Source organism: Podarcis bocagei, assembly GCF_964188305.1.
Source record: "Podarcis bocagei genome assembly, chromosome: 7".
NCBI classification, from domain to species: domain Eukaryota; kingdom Metazoa; phylum Chordata; class Lepidosauria; order Squamata; family Lacertidae; genus Podarcis; species Podarcis bocagei.
The window spans coordinates 27,252,119-27,275,808 of NC_138132.1; the positions used below are offsets into that span (position 1 = coordinate 27,252,119).

Here is a 23,690-nt window from a genome sequence, read left to right on the forward strand (position 1 = left end):
AGCTTCCCTGAAGACTCTAGCAGTTTGAATGTAATGAGATTGATCAAAAGGAGCAGGTGACAGCAAAGGTTGCAAGGTTTTTTAGCTGGGGCAATTAGGATAAGATCCACTATTTGACTATTGAATCAAAACCCTAAAATGTATGTTATATCATTGACTTTTTATTTTAATTCTTTGTATATCACATGGTTTTTGTATTGCTATGGCAGATAGCTGACGCAAATAAAGATGCATTCAATTCAAGAAAAATGCAGAGAGAAAAACCAATCCTTGTATTTATTGACCAAACTAAGGCTTTTGACACTGTAAATCGTAATGCCCTGTGGACTGTCCTTCTGAAAATTGGTTGCCCAGAGAAATTTGTGAACATCATTCGGCTCCTCCATGATAATATGACAGCAACAATCACAGGTAACAATGGCTCTCAAAGTGAACCATTGGGATCAGGTGTTAAAAGGGGTTGTGTTATTGTCCCAACTCAATTCATTGTTTTCATTGCCATGATCCTACACTTTGTCGAAGGGAAACTCCCCACCAGAGTAGAAATCATATATCAAACAGACAGAAAGCTCTTCAATCTGAGCAGGCTGAAAGCAAAGAGTAAGGTTACCTTAACTTCCGTCATAGAGCTTCAGTATGCTGATGACAACGTAGTGTGTGCACGCTCACAGGATTACCTCCAAACCATCCTAAATATCTTTGCAGAAGCTTATGAAAAGCTTGGCCTATCGCTCAACATCCCAAAAACCAAAGTGCTGCACCAACAGGTACAAACTAACCCCTCTGCAGCACCACATATCCAATTCAAGGGTGTAATGTTGGAAAATGTCAATCACTTCTACTACCTGGGCAGTTATCTTTCCACAAGGGCCGCCACTGATGCCAAAGTCCAGCATTGCCTGAGCTCTGTGAGTGAGGCTTTCTCCCAATAGAAGTGCAAAGTGTTTGAGGATCGGGACATTCGCAGAGAAACCAAAATGCTTGTTTACAAAGCTATTGCACTACCAACCTTACTGTATGCTTGTGAAACATGGACTATTTATAAATGCCATTTCCAGCTCCTCGAAAGATTCCATTTACAGTGTCTCTGAAAAATTGTACACATCACTTGAGAAAAAGACGTACTAATACCAGTGTACTGCAAGAAGCAAAGATCACCAGTGTTGAAGCAATGATTCTTCAACATCAACTTTGTTGGACTGGTCATGTTGTGCAGATGCCTAATTATCGGTCTTCCAAAACAACTACTCTTAAAAATGGAAAGCGTAATGCTAGTGGTCAACAAAAGAGGTTTAATGACTGTATCAAGGCAAATTTTTTAAAACGTAGTATAAACACCAACAATTGGGAAACACTTGCCTGCAAATGCTCCAATTGGAGAACAGCCTTTACCAAAGGTGTCATGGGCTTTGAAGACACTCAAACTCAAGACGCAAGGGAGAAACACGCTAAGAGGAAGGCATGCTTGGCAAATCCAACCGTGATCAACTCCCACCCAGAAACCAATGTCCCCATTGTGGAAAGATGTGTGGATCCAGAATTGGCCTCCACAGTCACTTACAGACTCATTGTTGAAACCGTGTTTATGGAAGACGATCTTACTTGGCTACGAATGATAGCCAAAGAAAGAGAAAGAAAGATTGCTATGGCCGATGGCTGACGCAAATAAAGATTCATTCAATTCAGTTCAAGCCTGGGGTACACTTCGGAGCACTGACTCTAGTCAGCAGAAGTCTCAGCCTGCGGGATGACACTTGCAGCTGCATTTTGTTCCGCCAGTGAGGCCATAAGACAGTTCTGATACTGATTCCGTGTGATCTGTTTTGGAGAGAGAAAGCAATTACTCCAGAAGCATACTGCCAACACCCAGCATGCACAACCAGACCTCACCTATCTATTATTATTACAATTTATTTAATTTGCTAAGCCACCCAACATAGGAGATTTGCAATGGCCACCATGCTCTCGAGCAAAATACCAGGATGTTTCATTTTCCCCAGGACCTTTGAGGGCTATGCAATGCTACCCTCCAAGCCCTCACTATCTGGCCCTCAGGATTCTCCCCCAGGCCTACTCACGCTTTCCAGCCAGGTAAAAACACACAAGGAAAGTGCAGGCTGAGTGTTTTTGTCTGGCTGGGGTGTATTCTTGAACTCTGATCATGGTTCTCTCTTGCCTGGATGGAGGAAACCGAGGTGTGTGAGAGAGGGGGTGAGTAAAAACCAGCCTGGTGTATAAAAGGTAAACATTCACATTCGTTGCTCTGCCCATCACTGGCATGTGGTTCCAATAAAGTTGCCTAGAAGGGATTGAGGCCCTCCGACTGAGAGAGATTCCTCACTCCTGTCTTATGTATACACAGGTAGTCTGGCCAGAAATGGTGTGGTGGGGGCTGCTAAGGTGGCAGCTCAACCCCTTCTCCCACAGAACTGCAGGCGGCCAAAGAATAAGCTACAAAGAAGTCAGAAGTAGCAAACATCAAGTTTACACCCACCCGCAAAGAGGTGTCTAAAGAGAAGCCTTATCAGGATGGTCAAATCAACTGCCCAAGTGGGAGGAGGCAGTGGCGGAGGAAGGGGTGGGGGGGTGCGGCCTGACCCAGGTGTCATCCGTGAGGGGGTGTGACATCACAGCGCCCCCCCCAAAGACACAGCATGTGCGCTGCTCCAGGTGCTGGAGCAGCTAGCTCCGCCTTTGGGAGGAGGGAGACCACCCACAATTCTGTGAAGCCTAGATGGGCAGTGGAATACATTAAAAATAATGAGAGATGTGACCCCATTCTCAAGTTCCTATAACCTGAGGGCATTCCTCTCCTCCCTCAGCAGACCATTTCGAGAATGAGCTATGAGGGGTTGGGAACCGTTGGTGACCAGGAAATCTGGAAATCTGAGACATGGCCGCAGGTGCCAACAGCAAATGGCTGCCCTGAGCAGCATGGCTAGTTACAAAGCAAAGGTCGGGCCTGAGCTCCAAATGCTAAACCACACCTTTGACCTCCACCTAGTACACAAAAATATTCACTAGTGGGGCTATGACCCTGCAAAAAGTGAATGCAAAGCCACAGTCCTATGCATGCTTACCCTGGAAGAAGTCCCATTGAACTCAGTGGAACTTATGTCTGAGCAGACCTACATAGAAGTGCTTTAGTCATGCCCCTTGGACCCCATTGCCTTAGAGGAATGTCCTGGGAGACCCAAGTCTTCACTCAGGTCTGCTGCCATTAAATTCCGTTTGCCCCTGAGAGAAGGAAATGGCTGTGAATCCAGCTGAAGCTGTGTTCTCAACTGAGGGCAGCTTTGGAATTTTCTAGATCAGAGGTGGGCCCTTCAGATGCTGCCGAACTACAACTCCCATCTTCCCTGACCACTGGTGAGGCTGGCTAGAGCTGATGAGAGTTGTCAATGCAACATCTGGGGTGCTAAAGTTTCCCCACCCTTGTTATCAATGAATGAATATACCGGCATCTAGTAGGAAAGTATCACCCTTCACCTCACCCAGAATCTCCTTTTCGGGGGTCAAACAAATCCGTCGAGGCCTCACCTTGATGTACAGGAGGTCAGTGAGAGCATGGACAGTGTAGTCTGCCATGTACTGTAGGCTGCTGCTGGGGAGGACCTGGTTGTTGCTGGTGATGCTAATGCATTGCATATTGCTCATGCGAATCTGGGAGCCTATGATTTCCACACCTGCACATGGGGAAAAGTGAAGCAAGAATTGTACGCTCCAGCCTGCTCTCCTTGGTCTTTTCCCCAGCTGCTTCCCTTGGCCCGCCAACCCACCCAAGCTCCATCTACTTTTGCTGAACTGCCTTCAACCATGTTTCCACCAACCCAAGGGAGCTAGAAATGCAAGTCACATTTATGTAGCAGGGGAGGGGCTCAGACCAGGGTCCTGCCTAGGAAAGTGTATCCAAGAGAAAGGGAACAAGAGGGAACATTGAACTGGACACAGAGATAAACAGTTCCAAGCTGCAAGAAGCAGCCTCTGGGGACAGCAAGGGAGTGCTGTTGTTTTTTGGGTGGGGGGACTGGTGCTGCTTTGAGGCCAGCGCTGCTTATGCGCATGTGTCCCACATCTGTTGTGTTTCAGAGTCTCTCCTTGCCAAGGACACAAGCCCTGTAAAGAGGCCCCTGAAACAACTTGGGGAACTAGAAGCCATGGATGGAAGGATATAGATCTGGAACCTGCAACAAAATGTTGCCTTGTGAAGTGCTGCTATTCAATAAGCCGCTGTATTCCATTTCCATTTCCTTCTCCCAGCTGTCAGCCCTCTCCCACCACAGTCAGTCAGGTTTGTCTCTAGGGGATACTAGGCAGCTGCCTAGAGTGCTGGTCACTGAGAATAGCAGGTCTGGGGAACAGGGGGTGGCAGCAAGTATTGGTGGGATTGTTTTGCCTGCTTGCTTGGTTAAGCAATATTGTGCTGGACTTTTCCTGCCTATGCCTGAGCACTACTTGCTTATAGGACTCTTTTAACCAAGAGGGAGAGAGAGAGAGCAGAAATGATGAGCCAGAGGGAGTTGTATTGTCTGGGAAACAGCCGCAAGAAGGTCTGGCACCCTCAGGGAAACTCAAGGGCCCTTCCCTGAATGTTGTACTGGGGATGGATGAATCGTTCTGATTAAACCACTAGATGGCACCAGACTATGGTGCAAACCAAGTACGCAATTATCCAGCCTCCAAAAATGCACAGGAACAGATGACTAATTGCTGCCTCATCCACTTTGTGTGTGTGCGCACACACACACACAATTTACTTTTCAATTTCATCACTACCAAATTTGCTCTGTTGTCCTGGCACAACAAATCCACTTTTAAAACAAAACTGACCTTTTGCAGCCAAGAAAGTGATGGGGGAAAGTGTGGACTGAATGGTTAACGGCAGGTGTGCCAACTGTAGGGGGCTGAGGTATCTTCAGGCCCCTCAATATTTGTTGGGGGAGGCTGTTGTGCATTGCATGTGTGGGTCGTCATGCGCGTGCGGCGTCACAGCTTCAGTGCCCAGCTCCTCCAAAGTGCTTGGCCTCCTCCAGACAATGTGATGTTTCACATGCATCACATGCCGGGCCCCCTCAGTCTCAGGGGCAACCTGGTGCCTCTGATTAATGAAAAGATGTATAAACACCCCATGAGCACCAGCGGAGCAAGTCGATCAGGCGCCTGGGGCGGTGCACATGCCCTGTGCCCAGGGGCAGGGCCACGTGCCCATGGGGCAGGGGCAGGCGGGGCAGGACACCCTGTGGGGCCTCCAAGGAGTCTGCCTGCCTCTTCCCCCATAGCCACTCTACAGCTGGGAGGGGGAGGCAGTGGGCGGACTGTTTGGGGCAGTGCGGAGCCTGCAGGTACCCACGCCACCGCGTCACTCCCAGGAAAGATGTGTGGCTCGGGCACACTGCATTTTGTGTCGTCCCCCCCAGTGGTGACACCTGGGGTGACCTGCCTCCACCACACACCCCTTCCTCCACCCCTGCCCACGAGAAAACTAGGATGCATGCTCCTTGTTGTAAACTGTTCCGCAAACAAATCAGACCAAATGCTCATAGGGCTCACCCATGCTTCCGCTTGTCCTATGCCTGGAAAGCATGGATCCAAGAGGTTTTCTGCTTGTCCCACATTTTCTAGGCATGGGTGAGAGTGGTTTTGCCTTTGCCCTGCTGCTTTTCCCACAGAAAACCCATCTATGCTCTACCAACTGAAGCTGGGATGTACTTGTGTTTCTTTCAGCCTGCAAATCATGGATACTTACCATTTTTTCCTGCCCTCCGCATTGTGTTTCCTTTGACTTGAAATAAATGGGGTAGAATAATGTAATAGCAACGTAATTTATGTAATTTTGCTGCAGCAGAAAGGCAAGTAATGCACTTTTTAGTGGAGAATTAACTGCTGTGGAATGGAAACAGTGATGCATGAGACAAATAGAAGACATTATGGGAAATGATGTATTCTTATCTCCCTACCTGGTAGTAAGCCCAATCGAATTCAGTAGGACTTGCTTCTTAGCAGATGTGGTTAGGATTACAGCCTAAACCATGGGTAGGTAAACTAAGGCCCAGGAGCCGGATCCAGCCCAATTGCCTTCTAAATCCGGCCTGTGGAAGGTCCAGGGATCAGTGTGTTTTTACATGAGTAGAATGTGTCCTTTTATTTAAAATGCATCTCTGGGTTATTTGTGGGGCCTGCCTAGTGTTTTTACATGAGTAGAATGTGTACTTTTATTTAAAATGCATCTTTGGGTTATTTGTGGGGCATAGGAATTCGTTCGTATTTTTCCCCAAAATATAGTTTGGCCTCCCACAAGGTCTCAGGGACAGTGGACCGGTCCCCTGCCGAAAAAGCTTGCTGACCCCTGGCCTAAACTATCAAGTGAGGAGAGTTTCTGACTGTGGGAGGAGAAGGAATGCAGATTACCTCCTTGGATGGGTGTACCCAAGGCCATGACTCCATAGTAGGAGAAGGGTCCGTTCTCAAATTTCATGTTTTCCTTGCAAGCTTCAACCTCCACCTTTCCCTGGAACAGAGAGGAAATATTAGGACCTTCAAACTTCATTTGTCAGAGAAGGGTCAACCTGTAGCACCCAAGCCAATCTGGAATCTCCATGGCAAGCAGAAGTAACTCCCAAGAAACCCAATCAAAGGAAGCATTGCAGACAAGCATTATTCATATCTCTCAAACAATGGGCTTGGTAGCTTTGGCATGCGTAGGATAGGCCCAGAAAGAAGGCCTGCTCCTTAATTCGAAGTAGGGACCAGCTGCTATCACTCTGTTGTGCAGGACAGCTCAGTCGGTTGAGCATGAGACTCTTGATCTCAAGGTTGTGGGTTCGAGTCCCACATTGGGCAAAAGATTCCTGCACTGCAGGGGGTTGGACTAGATGACTCTCATGCTCCCTTCCAACTCTACAGTGCTATGATTCTGCAATAAATTTTATTTTTTTTACTTACAGTACTGCAGATATGGGGAACCTGTGGCCCTCTAGATGTTGCTGGACTCCCACCAAACTTTTTTTAATGAATTTTATTTATAATCATTATTACAATGATTACAATTTCCAATATCATGCTCACATTAAAATAAACATTTCCCCCGTTAATTTCTTTCTTTATAATACTGCATTCAATGCCTTCCCTTCTTTCCCTTCCCTGATTCCTTTATTTTCCCCACCATTCCTGCATATTCTCATATATCCATTTAGTTCCCCTTTCCTTTTATTATTCCTTTATTATATATTATACTGTTGTTTACCTTAATCCTGCTAGCGTTTTCACATGTTTACAGTTATTTTACAAATTCTCCACAATATATTTGATCTCTTATTTTACTTGTTAGACCTGCTAATGACTGCTCACCAGTCATGACGTGGGCGGCTTTTGCAACCCGGCACAGCTTCCCTGACCCACGGGATCACACCGCCTGTTGCTCCAACCCCTGGGCCGTCCCCATAGGCTGTAGGTCATCCATGTGACCAGCACCATCAGCCAATCGGCTGCGGCCCCGGGGGCAGAGCTGGGGATCAGAAAAGGAGGCTGCAGTCAATGCTGCAGCCATTCTGGTCAGAGCGTCAGCAAGGAAGGTTGTTGTTGTGTTGTAAGCCAGAAAATAGCTTATCTCCTGAGTTTACACCAATAAAATTCAGAAACGTGAGGAGTTAGGAGTCCAATGCTGTTTATTGCAAAGCAATAGGTCACAGTTGGATCATTTCGCAAAACTGCAACCCCGCCTGGTGGTCCAGGCAGTGGTATTTATAAAATTTTCAGCAAAGCATTTCAGTTTCCACCAATCATATACATCATTACCTCATTTCATGTTTAATACACATGCGCAGTAAGCACTGGCAATTTCTGCTGATTAAGTTCCGATTCCCACCATGTTCTGTTACATTGTGTTAGTGTGCGTGTTGGAAACCTATGTTACGTGTAGCCATTTGCACCAGGTAGCAACTTATGTTCTAGCTTTGAGCTGTATCTTTGTGATTCATATATTAGCTGTATTCCTGCCCCAACTGGAGTGGGGGCCGGCAACTTGCAAAATCATCAGTTTCATAAAGTACATAACAGGTTACCATAACTTTTCTATTAGAAGCACACTCAAGGATTTACAGGGGTATCACATTTATTGTGGCCCTTTGGGCCACCACCACAGTTGGACCCACCTTTATTCTTAAGGTAACATGGCCCAGGTCTTGATGTCACGGCGCCTGTTGTCGCCTCATCCTCAATGCTGGGCTTCCTTTATTCTGGCGCTGACGGGCGGATTGCTAGGTCCGCAGGCAGCGGCCTCCTTGGGGGGAGGGGGAGAGGAGGGGCTGCATCCAAGCTAACCCCCCCTTGGGGACACGAGTTCGGCACCAGTTTATTTCACATGGCTGGTGTTAATTTTGTCCCTGATGCATAGAAGGTGCCATGTTGCTGTGATCACATGGTCGGCGCCATTTTGTTTTTGGCCACATGGTCGGCGCCATGTGATCTGCACAAGCACATTCGCAGTAAATGCCTGGTTTATCTCTTGGTATCTACAATGGAGAGTTTGTGCTCAGTGCCTCTTACAAACTGCTAAAGGTGGCAGGTCCAATCCCTGTATGGGGCATGAAATATACTCAGAGTCGCAAAGTGATTTCATGCTCTTTATTCAGCTCATAGTGGTGAGGAGGAATGAATGAAAGTCCCCTCACAGTATCTGCTTATATACAATATTTACACAATGGGGTGCACATGATTGGCTAATTCCGGAATTCTACTGTAAGCCAATCAGGTTGTGGATTCACTTCTATCTGGAGCAGGATTGGGTGGTTCCTGCCAACCAATCATACTGCTGCATTGTTCTAGGACCAATCAGACTGCTGCATTCTGAATCCTATTGTTCTAGGACTAATCAGACTGCTGCAATTTGGATCCTATTGTTCTAGGACCAATCAGACTGCTTCAGTTTGGATCCTATTCAACTCAGTACATAACACCCCTCCCCTCTATGTTCCAGTCCTGCCCGGGAGGTCGCATTCATAGTCCTCAAGGTATGCCGGCGGCCTACGTGTACGTTGTGGCCTGGGGTGTTCCCTGGTCCGGGCTCCAGGTTCTGGCTCGTGTTCCAAGGATGCTGGCTGTGATGGGGTTGTTTGGTCTGGTGCAACCGGCTCGCTCAGTCGTGGTTCTGGTTCTGGTGTCCTTTCGGCCTCACGGGTCCTCTCTGTATTTACTGATTCTGCCTCTCCTGCTGGCCCCTCCTGCTCTATGGGCCTCACTGCCCCGCTGTTCCCTTGGGACTCCTCTGACCTGTCCTCCTCCTGGGTTTCTCCCGGGAATCGTCGCCGTATCTGGTCGCAGTGGCGGCGCCAGCATTGCCCCCCATCCGTTAGCACCTCGTACGACACTGGGCCAGTGACCCTGGTGACTGTGGCGGGTACCCATGCTGGGCCTGCCCCAAAATTCTTTGCGTACACTGGGTCCTGGGCCTCGAAGGTCCGGGGGTTCCTGCCTTCCCCCACCACTACCTCATCCTGAGCTCTATCAGGGTGAAGGCGGTCCAATCTGATTGCAAGGCGCCGACCCATTAGTAGTTCAGCGGGGCTCCGGCCAGTCGTTGAGCTGGGGGTGCTGTGCTGTGCTAGAAGGAATGTGGCAAGGCGGTACTCCCAGTCCCCTTGCGTCATGCGGCGAAGGGTGTCCTTGGTGGTCCGCACCATGAATTCTGCTTGGCCATTGGTGGCAGGGTGGAACGGCGCCGAACGGATGTGGCGGATGGCGTTCTGTGCTGTGAAGGTTTGGAATTCTCCTGACGTAAATGCAGTCCCGTTGTCTGAGACGAGAGTGTCAGGGAGCCCGTGGGTTGCAAACAGCCTGCGTAGTACTCGGATGGCTGCGGACGTGGAAGTGGATGGTACCAGTGCGACTTCCAGCCATTTGGTGTAGGAGTCCACCACTATGAAGAATGTTTTCCCCTGAAAGGGGCCAGCGAAATCCACATGCAGGCGTGACCATGGTGCTCGGGCGGACTCCCAGGACTGGACTGGGGCCCTTGGGGGATCTGTGCGGGATTCTTGGCAGGCCTGGCAGTGTTTGTTTTTTTAAAAAAAAAAAAAATTATTGGTTTTTCCACTTTTATAAAGACAAAACACACACAAAAAAGACACAAGACAAGAACATGTATAAATTCCGAAAATCCTAGTTTCCTAACCCTATTCCCAGACTTCCCCCCACGCCCCCTCGTGCATCCCAATTCCCAAGATTGTGTCAGCAATTTGGTGTTTCTCCTCTTAACCATCTTATTACCTTTTTTATAAAGAAATATAGATTTTTCCTAAGTTGGACTCAAATTCTCTTCCGTCGATTTCTCATTTTGTCTTAATTAAAAGTCATATTAACTAAACCTAAAGGTCTTGAGTGTTTTTAAGATTCTCTTCTTCCCTCCCTCCCATCCCCGGTTTTTGTCCCTTCCCAATACATATCCAGAATAGCAGTTCTTAGCCTGGGTTCCTCACGTCCGAGGCTTTCAAGTCTCTTTCAGTCCCTCTCCGCCGATCTTGTTGGTAGTCCTTTATGTCGGTCATCAAGTCTGGAAAAAGCTCTTTCGCCATCAAACCATATTCTCTTCCCACAAGGACATTTGAAAGCCACTGCTGAAAGGTTTCCACAAATCCTGCATCCTCAAAGTCAAAGTCAGAATGGAGGCCCCAATCATATTTCTTTGTTTTAAGTTCCTGTGTTCCATAAACTCCCGGGGCCTCCTCCTTCATCTTCTTCATCTTTCGCAGACTTGTGGTAGGTGTAATCCAAAAATCTCCTTGCTTGTGTTCCACAGATGTCGGCTTTTGGTTATTACTTCCCAGCTTTACTTTCTCTTTTTCTTGTTTAGTCTCTTCCACCTCTTCAGATATCAGTTCCCATTCAGCTGTGGATTCTTTCTCATTCAGGTCCTCAATACATACAGCAGAGCTGCCTGTTCCAGAAGTCAAGGTCATAAGTTGTTTATTCATAGCTAAGCTCTGCTCTTGTAGAGTTCCCACCAATTGAAACATCCTTTCGATTTCCACTAGTAACTTTCCATCCACAGCCATTGTATCCATTGTAGTTTCACAGAATTCCCCCTAGGGGGAATCTGGTTACTTATTAGTCTTTTCTCCAACAATCCTTTAACTTATTTTTATTACTTTGTTTCCAACAATCTTGGTTCAATTGTAACTCATCTTAGTCCAGAGAGATCTTAAATAGCAATTTTTCCACTCTAAACTGCCCGCTTGACAGCTTTGACAGCTGTCAAACTCCGCAGCTCTTACACAGGCACAGAGACAGGACGCTCCCGGGCCCGGGAGGGGGGGTTATTTAAAGCAAAAAGAAGGCTTCCCAGTCTCCACTCTCCAGCTCAAAATTTCCTTTAACTAAATCTTGGAAGTTAGTGTCCTTTTTAACTCACCCCTCCAAGGGTAGGCTCTCCAGCTTAGCACTTTGTCGTTGCTTAGATCGTCTGCAAGGGGGGGTGCGGACTTCCTTTTAGCACACCCCCCGGTCGTCTCCAATTCAGGGCAATGTTTTTAAGATCCAATTCTGTCTTACTCACGGGTTCTTTCTTTTCAGTCCAAATTTCAAGGAAGGAAGTCAGCGCTCTCTGGTCATGGCTCGCGGCTTCACTCCACCGAGGTAGCGATCGACTCTCAGTGCCACGCCACCCTCCGTATCCTCTCCGCAGCCTTTAAAAAGGCTCTTCGTGGATCGGGGGCGCTTAAGGCACCCGCCGAGTCTTCAGTCCGCAGGCTTCCGCGCCTGCGGTTTTTAAGGGTCCCCGCGTCGCCGGCGCGGCAAAGACCCGTCCTCGGTTGAGCCGATTCCCTCCGCAGCTCGGAGGGAATCCGCCATTTCCAAATCGCGCCAACCCGGAAGTCCAGGCCTGGCAGTGTTTGACCCAGGCCTCTATCTCGCCATCGATCCCCGGCCACCACACATAACTCCTGGCAAGGGCCTTCATTCTTACTACCCCTGGATGTGTCTCGTGTAGGGCTGTGAGGACCCTTTTGCGGAGGGGCTGGGGAACAACGACTCTGCTTCCCCATAACAGGCACCCCTTGTGGGCCGACAGTTCATGTTTGTGGGTTGTGTAGCCGGCGAATTCTGGCCCGGGGCTGCTGCTGGGCCATCCCCTCCACACCCAGTCCAGGACCCGGGAGATGACCCTATCTTTCTTGGAATGGTGTGCAACTTCTTGTGCCTGAATGGGGCGGTCGGGAAGCAGCTCCAGGCTCATAACCTCTTGTGCAGGTGCTGGGTCAGGGCCTGTTTCTGGTAGTGGTAGCCTGCTGAGGGCGTCCGCATGGCCCATCGCCTTCCCAGGTCGGTGAATCAGTGCATACTGGTAGCTGGCAAGGAAAATTGACCACCTGAGGACGCGAGGAGACAGCACTTGGGGGTCTGCTTTTCGGGGGCAAACAAGCCAAGCAACGGCTTGTGGTCAGTCACCACGGTGAAGGGCCGCCCGTACAAGAAATCATGGAATTTTTTTACTCCCTTCACGATTGCCAGACCCTCCTTGTCAATTTGCGAGTAGTTCCGCTCGGTTGCGTTGAGTGTCTGGGAAAAGTACGCCACCGGTACCTCTCTTCCATCCGGGAGTTGGTGCCCCAGGACAGCGCCAATGCCATAGGGTGAGGCGTCGCATGCTAGCACCACCGGCAGCCTCTCGTCGAAGTGTGCCAAGACAGAGTTTGAGACAAGCAAGTCCTTGACTGCCTGGAATGCGGCCTCCTGGCGCTGGCCCCACACCCAAGGGGCCCGCTTGTCCAGGAGTCTGTGTAGGGGCTCCGCTACCGCCGCCTTTTGGGGAAGGAAGGAATGGTAAAAGTTCAATAGTCCCAAGAAGGCCTGAAGTTCAGTCTTGCTCTTGGGCAAGAAAGTCCACCTGAGGCACTCCTAGTAGACATTTTTCCCGCTTCACCTTGAGACCCGCCGTCTGGAAACGGTGCAGAACGGTGCGGAGGCGGTCCTCAAACTCCTCTGGTGTGGGCCCGGCAATCAACACATCATCGAAGAAGGGGGTGACACCAGGAATCCCTTTAAGGAGAGAGTCCATTAGATTCTGGAATATGCCTGGTGCCACGCTGACCCCGAATTGCAGCCGCTTTACCCTGAACGCTCCTCTGTGCGTCACAATCGTCTGTGCCTCTGCTGTGGCCTCATCTACTGGCAGCTGTTGATATGCTTGGGCCAAGTCCAGCTTGCCAAAAATTTTCGACCCAGCCAGGGTGGCAAGGACATGGCTGACCACTGGCACTGGGTATGCGTGGGCCGTGAGGGCCTTGTTTATGGTACATTTGTAGTCTGCGCAGATGCGGACCAAACCATTAGGCTTGACGGGTGTGACGATTGGAGTTTCCCAGGGGGCATTAGGCACTGGCTCCAGCACTCCTTGCTCCACGAGTCGGTCCAGTTCCTCGTCTATACGGGGTTTCAAGGCAAACGGGACCCGGCGGGCCTTGAGCCTGACCGGTCGTACTGCAGGGTCAAGCTGTAGCGCAATGGGGGGGCCCGTATACTGTCCCAATTTCCCGTCAAAAACCCCTGGAAATTCCTTGCATATGGCGTCCACGTCCACTTGTAAGCTAGTGTGGTTCACCCCGGTGACAGCTAGCCCCAGTGGTCCAAACCATGCCAATCCCAGTAAGCTAATGTAGGGGCCCTTGACCACAAGCAAGTCCAGTTGCCGCGTCCGCCCTCGGTATTGCACCCTGAAGGTCCCCACCCCCATTGTGGGGACCTTACGTTTCTGGAAGTCCCATAGGGTGAATGGGGCCGGCCTGAGTTTGGGACCCCCAGTAGGACACAGTTTCCTTAAGGTCTTTGCCGAGATTATGGATAGAGTTGAACCCGTGTCAAGCTCCATGCGGCATGGGGCCCCCTCTATCTGTACCTCTACATAAATTTTCTCTACGTTGGGGTGGGGCAACTGGTATACCTGGCAGTCCGTGAGCTCCGTCGAGTTGCCTTGGTGCGTTGGGCCCCGGGACCTGGGGCTCTTGGGTTGGTCATCTGATGCCTGGTGTCGGGTGGGCTGAGCCCGACACACCCGGGCGATGTGTCCCGATTTTCTGCACTGCCTGCACTCTGCGTTGCGGAAACGGCAGGTCCTCCTCTCGTGACTCTCCCCGCAGCTTGCGCAGTTTCCTCCTTCTCGTTGAGGCAGCTGTGGTCTGTGCGCTGCTTGAGTGCGCTGCTGTACTCGGTGCACCTCCTCCCTGTCAGATCCTGAGTCGTCGGTGAGGTCTTTGTGGTGGACCCTCGGTTGGGATGGCAGGCTCGGCCGTGCCTCTTGCGTCGATCTCTCGGCAGCTTCCGTTGCCAGGGCCTCCTCCAGAGCGACCTGGAACGCTAGGTCCTTCTTGGCGTAGAGGCGTCATTGCAGCTTCTCATCCTTCAGGCCACCGACGAGGCGGTCACGAAGCATGTTCTCCAGCTCTGAGAAGTTGCAGAACCGGGCGGCTTGGCGGAGAGAGGTCACAAACCCAGTTATGGTTTCCCCAGGGGCTTGTCGCTTTGCGTAGAAGGCATTTCGACGAGCCACCACTGAGGGCTGCGGCGAAAAGTGCCCCTTTAGCTGTTCCATTATTGTTTTGTATGGAACAGTAGCGACGTCTTCAGGCGCAAGGAGAGCCCGGGCGATTTCAAACGTCTCCTCTCCGCAGACGCTGAAGAATATCGCCCTCTTCTTGGCGTCTTCTTCGTCGGTGACCCCTTTGGCTTCTAGGAGGAAGGTGAAACGGGAGGCGTACGCTTCCCAGTCTCCAGATGCTGGGTTGAATGGCGAGAAGCTGCTGTTGGCTGCCATTCTGAGTTCCTTGTGTCCCGGAGCTGAAGCCTGGATACACGGTGCGAGGCAGCGGTGCGGCAGGTGGCGGTGCTGCGGTGCTGTGTGTGGCAGTCAGCTCAGCGGGATCCCACCTTCGTCGCCAGTGAAATATACTCAGAGTCGCAAAGTGATTTCATGCTCTTTATTCAGCTCATAGTGGTGAGGAGGAATGAATGAAAGTCCCCTCACAGTATCTGCTTATATACAATATTTACACAATGGGCTGCACATGATTGGCTAATTCCGGAATTCTACTGTAAGCCAATCAGGTTGTGGATTCACTTCTATCTGGAGCAGGATTGGGTGGTTCCTGCCAACCAATCATACTGCTGCATTGTTCTAGGACCAATCAGACTGCTGCATTCTGAATCCTATTGTTCTAGGACTAATCAGACTGCTGCAATTTGGATCCTATTGTTCTAGGACCAATCAGACTGCTTCAGTTTGGATCCTATTCAACTCAGTACATAACAGGGCAGCTGCATATTCCTATTATGGCACCAATTATTACCCTACACAGGATTACTAATAGAATTACTTTGGATGCATGCATGTATGTTTGTGTGTATACTGGTTTTCTGGCTTGCAGAGTTGGACTAGATGTCCAGCAGTGGCCTTCCTATTGTATAATTTATGCATGCCTGCATGCATATACATGTATGCTGGTGTATAGTTATATATATCCTGTAGTGTGTCATGCTCCACTAGGGATGATGGTGAGCACATTTCCTCCTACACGAAGGGGTTGATCCAGATGACCTCATGGGTCCCTCCCCCTCTTGTGTTCTGCAACATTGGCCTAAAGATGCTGTACACATTTGCCGTTGGACACGCAGTTGGTACTGACATGCCACATGGAGTGCCACCAGTGATGAGGCTTTTAAGGTGGGCTCTGTTCCAATTGGCCTGTCACTAGCAGGGCCACAGTATCATGGAACTGTAGAGTTGGAAGGGACCATGAGAGTTGTCTTGTCTGGATACATGACTATAGCCTAAGCATGGGGTACTTCTGCATCCATGGGCCCTTATGCACACACGTGTGCTGTCTTTGCTCCCTAGCTGTAACCCACCCACCCCTTGGCTAAAGAAGGCCTTTTTCAAGTTTCAGCACAAAGATGGGACCCAGCAGCCACCAGGAAGACATCTGTGGGCCCCTTGGCTACCAAAAGTGCTGCATTGATGACCCACAGATTAGGTCATGCACTTGGTGCTTCCTTGGCTGTGCGGAGAGAGTAGGAAGTGCCAACAAAGTACCTGTAAAATGAGAATGAAGTAATCTGCCGGCTTGTTCTTTTCATACAAGTTATATTCAGGAGATTCCTTGTCCTGCTCATCAATTTTCAGCTCACAGATGACACCAGGATGCTTGAGGAGACGTAGCAGGTACTTCTCAGAGATGAGGCTCGGGCAAAATTGCAAGACCTCTGCATGACAAGGAGAGGGCACAGGAATCAAAGGGTGCTTCCTGTAAGCAAAATCCTTTCCCAGATCCATGCCACCATGAGGCAAAGCGAGTTAGCCAGCTGGAGGCAGATGGCGGGTGGCGTCGGATGGAACAGAGTGGGAGAGTGATGGCACTCACATATTATGGACATCAGCTACCTGAAAATCCTTTTGTGCCTGCTGCACTGAAGTGAAAAGGAACTGAGCAGGAGCACACCTCATTAGGAAGATACTCTGTATGTGTACAGAGCTAGGAGTTTGAATATGCATGTGTGTGACTCAGGTAGGTTTGGCTTTAAGTTTCAGATCAGACGGGACCTTTCCAGTGGCCCAGGTGGTCCCTGAGGGCTCGTACCTGTAGAGAGAAAGCGGTGTGCAGCCAGGAGTAGCTGACGGGAGATCTTCAACTCAGTGTCATTGCCCTTGAAGGCCGAGAAGTCCCACTTCCTTGGGCTGGCATCTCGTCTTCTGGTACGATTGTAGGCTGCAAGGGAGGAAACCAAATAAGGAATCACTACACTGTGTGGTTACAGAAGCAGCCATAGGAACACTACGCAATGTAAGAGTGGAAGGAAATGGAAAGAGCAGAATCTCGCAATCGCATGTGGATCTAAACGAACATATATGTTTCTAGTCCTCATGATCACTGAGGAAAATCTGAAAGCACATGGTAGCTGTCTGCGAGATGGCTCAGAAACCAGTGACGTGGAATTTGGGAGCTTCCTGTCTTGTCCCCCCTTCCGAGGGGGTGACCCCCCATCTCAACACCAATTTTGCTTCCCCTTTAGCCCTTGTCGAAAAGATTGCTAGATACTACCGTGACTGACATGCATTTGGATTTTATTTTTAAGAAACAAAATGTATATACCACTTCTTAATAACAAAAAGTGGTTTACAAGAAGTGTTAAAATGATCAATAAAACAGTTCAAAACATGTAACTGGAAATAGTAAAGGTAAAGGGACCCGTGACCATTAGGTCCAGTCGTGACCGACTCTGGGGTTGCGGCGCTCATCTCGCTTTATTGGCCGAGGGAGCCGGTGTACAGCTTCTGGGTCATGTGACCAGCATGACTAAGCTGCTTCAGGTGAACCAGAGCAGCACATGGAAATGCCGTTTACCTTCCCGCTGGAGCGGTACCTATTTATCTACTTGCACTTTTGACGTGCTTTCGAACTGCTAGGTTGGCAGGAGCTGGGACCGAGCAACGGGAGCTCACCCCATCATGGGGATTCGAACCTCCGACCTTCTGATTGGCAAGCCCTAGGCTCTGTGGTTTAACCCACAGCGCAACCTGCATCCCGTAACTGAAAATATTTTAAATAGTTATATTAAAACACATCAACATCCATGTATCCGGATAGCTTTGCCTAAATAAAAATGTTTTAAGCAGGTGCCAAAATGAGCACAGTGAAGGCACCTCCCTGATGTCCACAGGCAGGGAGTTCCCAAGTGTAGGAGCTGCCATACAGAAAGCTTGAAGTATGAAATTATTTTGTTTTACATTTTTGGATGACTTTATACTCCAGCCTTCACAAGTACTTTTACGGCAGCTAACAAATCCAAATGTTCCCCCCTTACACCTTTCATCCTCACATCAGTCCTGCGAGGTAGGCTAGGCAGAGAGATAGTGACTGGCCCAAAGTCACCCAGTGAGCTTTATGGTCCCTGGGTGGGTCTCCCCAGTCCGAGTGATCAGCAGAGATAAAACAGCAGAGACCTTTGCCTGATACTGAAATGGTATCAAAGTCAGTATCACCACTGAGGTGTCTCCTTTCCTCCCCCCGCAACACCACCCACCACACCTTTGGTGGCAGCAATGCCCTAAGTTAGGCTTTTCTTGAAATTTTCCATGATGGAACCCAAAATGGCATCCACAGGACTCCCCATGTGGTCCCTCGTCAAGGCACTGAGCAGCCCCAGATCTGCTTAGCTTGAGCATGTTGGCTGCATCATGTCCCTTCAGAGCACACCAAAGAAATATGTTTGTATAAATATAAATGTGTTTAACTGGCAAGATCAAGTTCAGAGTTGATATATCCATGGAGTTTAGCCTTTTTTGAAAATACCGGCAACACGCAACCTGGATTGTACTTGGAATTTCTCAAAGCTTCTCATTTTTCCTGGCAACGCAGAGGGCTAGGTAAGGATAAACAGCAGGGCTCCATACCTGTCTGCAGTTTAATGAGCTGGGGGCCCCAAACCAAGAACTAGGAGTTGCACAAAGGGATCAGAGTCCAGGGGCAAAGCCAGCAGTCAGGACCAAGAAGGTGGTTGGAACTGGAGGACAAATCAGGAAGCAAGGTTGAGGAGCAAACCAGATGCCAGGACTGACGGACGGACCATGAGGCAAGACTGGGGAGCAACTAGAGAGCGCCCCTCAAGAGGACAAAGTGGGGCAGTGCCTCTGAGCCTCACCATGTTGCCTTCCATGAAATGGGTTGGGGGAACTGTTTTGTTGCCATAGAAAAGACTATTCGCTTCGCCTATTGTTTTCCCCGGCTCTGTTTGCAATGCCCTGAGCTCCACCAGGCCCAATGGGCACCAGTCACCATTGGGAGCAGGTCAAAAGCAGTGGTGCAGTTAGATAATGATTATTCAGGAGGGCTCCTCAGATAAATGTGCATTCCTTCACTTGCTTCTGCTGAGTGAGGTCCTGGACTTCTGCACCACCTTGTTTTGACAGCCCATAATTTCCTTATTTTAATTCTGCCTATTGGTGCTTCATAACATTGCAGCTTGGAGCAATTATAGCTCCTGCAACAGTATCTCAGTAACCCTAAACCCAAGGCCAGAGTCCCAAATTACCTCATGACACTATTGATTCTAGGCAAACTGCAAGAGAAATGAGCAAAATTCAGTTGGAAACAACTAGTGCCGATCATGATCTTTTCCCTCTATCATTCTTCTCAGAGAGTTTTCTGCAGAAATGGCAGTAGTCCAAGATAGGCTAGCTGAGTCACCATTGGTGGGAACAAAATACAGTTGCACCTGCCACAGCACAGTGTGTGTTAAGCCTTCATCTGAAGACAGGTGAGGAACACAAGGCCTGCTAAATATTGTAGGACTCCCATCATCACTAAAAATTGGCCATACTAACTGGGGCTAATGGAAGTTAGAGTCCAACAATATCTGTAGGGCCATAGCTTCCCCACCCACACCCAAGATGAGGAAATATAATGCAGTGGGTCTCTCTCTCTCTCTCTCTCTCTCTCTCTCTCTCTCTCTCTCACACACACACACACACACACACACACACACACACACACACTGCTGTTTCATAGGTAGAAAAACAACTAGGAATGAACCTAACTGTAGAGATCTGATTCGTCCAGGATCTCTGACTTGATTATCTCTTCAATGACATCCTCCAGGGTCACGATACCCACCACTTCACCTTCATCTTCATTCTCAACCTCATTCTTCTTTAGGACAATGGCCAGGTGAGATTTACCTGTGGGGCAGACTTTGGTTATATCACTGAGGCATGGGCATAGCCAAGGGGAGAAGCAGGGGGCAGCTGCCCCCCTAGATCAAGTAAAACAATAGAAGTACTTAACTAACTGACTAATCACATCAGTTCTGCCCCCTAACAAAGTCCTGCTCCCCCCCCCAACAAAAATCCTGGCTACACCCATGCACTGAGGCGAAGACATCATTTGATGGTGTTTTTAAAAATAAACAAATATGTATAAAAATTAGTTTCAAAAAGAGTTACTGGTATATCCATTAAATAAAATTCTTATATAATCTTGACTTTGGCCCACAGATGTTCTTTTATGGAGATGGGGAACCTGTGTCTCTCAAGGTGTGCCTTACAGCTCTTCAGCAAACTTATCTATAGGTCTGACCATTTGTCCATCTACCGGTAGCCCAGCATATTCTGCCTGGCAGTGGCTCTCCAAAGTCTCAGATGGGAAATAATATTCCACATCTCTGCTATTTGACCCTTTTGAATGGAAGGTGTCAGGGACTGAACACAAGACTTTTCTGCTTTCAATGCAATCCCACCTCCGACATGCCTTTTTCTTTCATCCTGTAGATCCCCCGCTTCCATTCTGCTTTAACTAAGACAACTGTTGCATTTAAAGAAGAGTCATAGTATATATGCCTTCCCCAATTTGGTGCCCTCCAGATATTGTTGGACCACAACTCCTGTCATCCTTATTCTGGCTGTGAGTTAGAGAAAAACAACACCTGGAGATTGGCACCAGGTTTGGGGAAGGCTGTAGGAGATCCTTCTCCTGTTCCTTCAGGAAAGCTGCCTGCAATCCTTAAAGTGCCTGCAGCTGATTCTGCAGTCACCTGCTTCTGCATAGGATTCACCAGTTGCTGGGAAGGACAAGTGGTGAGAGGGCTGTTGCATTCAGGTCCTGCTTGCAGGCTACCTATAAGCATGTGGTTGGCCATTAGGAGAAAAGGATGTTGGACTAAGATGGGCCTTTGGCCTGATCTCGCAGGGCTCTTCTTACATCCTTATGGCTATGGAGTGGGAGAAGTTACAGGGCAGTCATCCCCAGAGGCAAAGAACGATGAGAGAGCCATGTGCTCAGGCCAGCTCACCCATGAGGCAGAGTGAGGCAGCCGACTCAGATGGAAGAATCCCAGGGGTGCTGCCATGGGTGCCCCCACCGGCAGAGAAGTAAAGAGAAGTGGCTGAGACTTCTGAGTTATGGCAAGATCTTGCGAGAGCCCTGCGAGAGCTCCATGAGGTCTTGTGGGGCTCTCACAAGGCTGTGGCAACGCGGGTGGCACTTTCCTGTTTCACCTCAGGTGGCAAAACAGGTTGGGCTGCCCCTGACAGGGTGCTATATAAGGGGGTGCTGAACTCTTCTCTCACCCCACCTCCTGTGATTCGTCTGAGTTCTGCCTGGGGAGACACTGGGCCTCAATGGGCAAGGGCCATTTCTGTCATCCATAAAACGTTGGCACCAATCTATGCCATCACTTTCTCTGGATGATGACCAACCCCTCTGGCCTGTTCTAAAGGTAACCACTATTTAAAAGTTGCTCCTTCTCCAAAAGAGAAACAAAAAGTTAACTTTTAAATAGAGGCTGAAGCTGACTCGATCTCCACCTTGTTACCTTTTTTGAACTCTTCAAGCACGGCATCCAGTTTAGTATTGTGGCAAACAAAATGCACCGGATGGTTGTAAAATTTAGTGATTGTCTTCAGCGGGGTGCAGTCATCTGGGTCCACAAAGGCTAGATCCTTGACATACAGCATATCAACTATATTCGTCCTCTCCTTATCGTAAATGGGGATGCGTGTGTAGCCGCTCTCCATGATCTCCGTCATGGTGTTGAAGTCAAGGACGGCGTTGCTGTTGAGCAAGAAGCAATCATGCAGGGGGGTCATGACGTGCTCCACTGCCTTAGTCCTCAGCTCCAGTGCTCCTTGGATGATATTCAGCTCTTGCTTCAGCAGGTCCATGTACGGCTCGGTCAGCCTCAGCATCTCCATCAGCTTCTCTCGGTTGTACCTGAGGCCCATTTCTTGACCGAGTACATAGTCCAGTATTTTACTCATAGGGTAGGAGAGAGGGAAAGTCAGCAGCATGACAAACCTGGTGATGACAATGGTTTTGGCACCCACTTCCAAGCCATGGCGGCAGCAGAGGGCCTGGGGGATTATCTCCCCAAAGAGAACAATGCCAAATGTAGAGGCCACTATAGCCAGAAGGCTTGCACTAACCATGGAGTCAAACAGTATGGTGAAGGAGGTGTTGACTAAGACGTTGCCGAGGAGCAAAGAACAGAGCAGGTAATTGCCGTGCCGTCGAACAGGCTCAATCATAGTGGCATACTTCTTCTCCATGGGTGTGCCACAGTTCTGGATGATGCGCAGCTCCATGGGGTCCAGGGACATCAGGCCCAGGTTGAGACCACTAAACATGCCTGACAACGCCAGCAGGATGACCACCAGGACTAACTTCAGCCAGAGAGGCAGTCTGAAATGATCTCCCTCGATCACTTGGATCACCAAATCGCGGTCGCTAAACCAATACCGTGGCTTGCCCGAATGATCTTCCAAGCACATCACATAGTTCTTGAACTCGATTTCCTTCCGCAGGATCTGAACTGACACATCCACCAGGGCGGTGGTGTTCCGTACCTCGTGGCAGTATGGGTTCACCAGTATGTCACTGCTCTTCTTGATGCAGGGGTCCCCATGAGCATTAGCATCTGACACATCAGGTAAGTCAGCAAAGTATAACATCTGGCAAGTAGGTCGGTGGATGCCCTGGCCGAAGATCCGAAGCCGGATGATGTTTCCTTCCACCACTTGGATGATGCCATTTTCCAAGACTGTAGTACCTGGTTTGGTGCTGTTCTCCACCCTCATGCCTAAAATGACTGTTCTACTAGACATCCCATTCCCAGCAGTGGCTGGCAAAGGGAACGTCGTCAGCAGAAAGAAGAGATACCTTAGCAGCAGCAGTACCAGTCCAGCATCCTCATCCCTCCAGCTCAAGCAACTCCCCAAACCGTTCATTGTGGACATGTCCCTTGAGAGCTCCTTTGATCAGTACCACCATATGGTAGCTCCCTCCAGATACACTCTAGGTGCACACACTGGGCTGTACAAGCACATGTCATAAACCCATCTCATATGCAGACACACTCACCTCATTTGCATGCCACACTGTTTCCTAGTAGCTTAAATAACTCCACCCTTGAAGGAGATATTTGATATAGTCTTCCATGGTGCGGGGAGAGGGGAAGGTCCTGTCAGAGGTCAGCACCCTAAACAGATGGCCAGTTCTTGCTCTGACGGAGAAATTGCCCCCCCCCCCATCTCTCTGGTCTTCAGGTCATTCTCTAGGCTACACATTTTCCTCAGCCATATTTCCTCTCCCCAGGCCACACCCACTTCACCAACCATAGTTTGCCACTTCTGTGAGTGTTTCCTCCTGACTGGAATGTGTCCTTGAACTCTGATAATCCCTCTTGGTTGCTTGAATGGAGTATAGATGAGGGTGCATAAAAGAAGCCTACTGTGTGTAAGATTAAGAAGTATATACATTGCTCCCCTCACATTTGTTTCTGGCCCTGCCCATCACTGGCATGTGGCCCCCAGAAGAAAATATGTGGACCCAGGAGAAAATAGTCAGTCAGTCTGGAAAAGATTCCTAACTCCTGTATTAGATATTGGTCAAAAAGAAAGTTATCACCCTACTAGTATTATTATTTTTTTTCTTTCTTTCCTGGGCAGAGGGATTGTTTGTTAAATCAGTCTGGGAACTGTAGTTCCATGAGGGAAACAGTGGTCTCCTGTCAACTCACAACACTAGTTACAATCCACAGTTCCCAACAGTTCCAAAATGTGAGCATGTCATGTTAAGGGGGGGGGGAAGGATGCACAGTCTAGGGGGGGAAATGTGTACTAAAGCTTACATTGGTTGATCTCTCTATCTCCCAAG

At 49.2% G+C, this 23,690-nt stretch overlaps 1 protein-coding gene across 1 annotated transcript; it reads right to left on the reverse strand.

Moving 5' to 3' along the window:
• Window positions 1-1,657: 1,657 nt before the first annotated feature.
• Window positions 1,658-22,979, reverse strand: LOC308591808 (metal transporter CNNM4-like). Its single transcript, XM_081202751.1, has 7 exons — window positions 21,352-22,979; window positions 19,580-19,720; window positions 16,623-16,751; window positions 16,079-16,248; window positions 6,409-6,508; window positions 3,541-3,686; window positions 1,658-1,818 (listed from the first exon to the last, which is right to left on the reverse strand). Exons 1-7 carry the CDS (start codon window positions 22,769-22,771, stop codon window positions 1,720-1,722), a joined length of 2,205 nt encoding a protein of 734 aa, XP_081058877.1. The 5' UTR covers window positions 22,772-22,979; the 3' UTR covers window positions 1,658-1,719.
• Window positions 22,980-23,690: the final 711 nt, after the last annotated feature.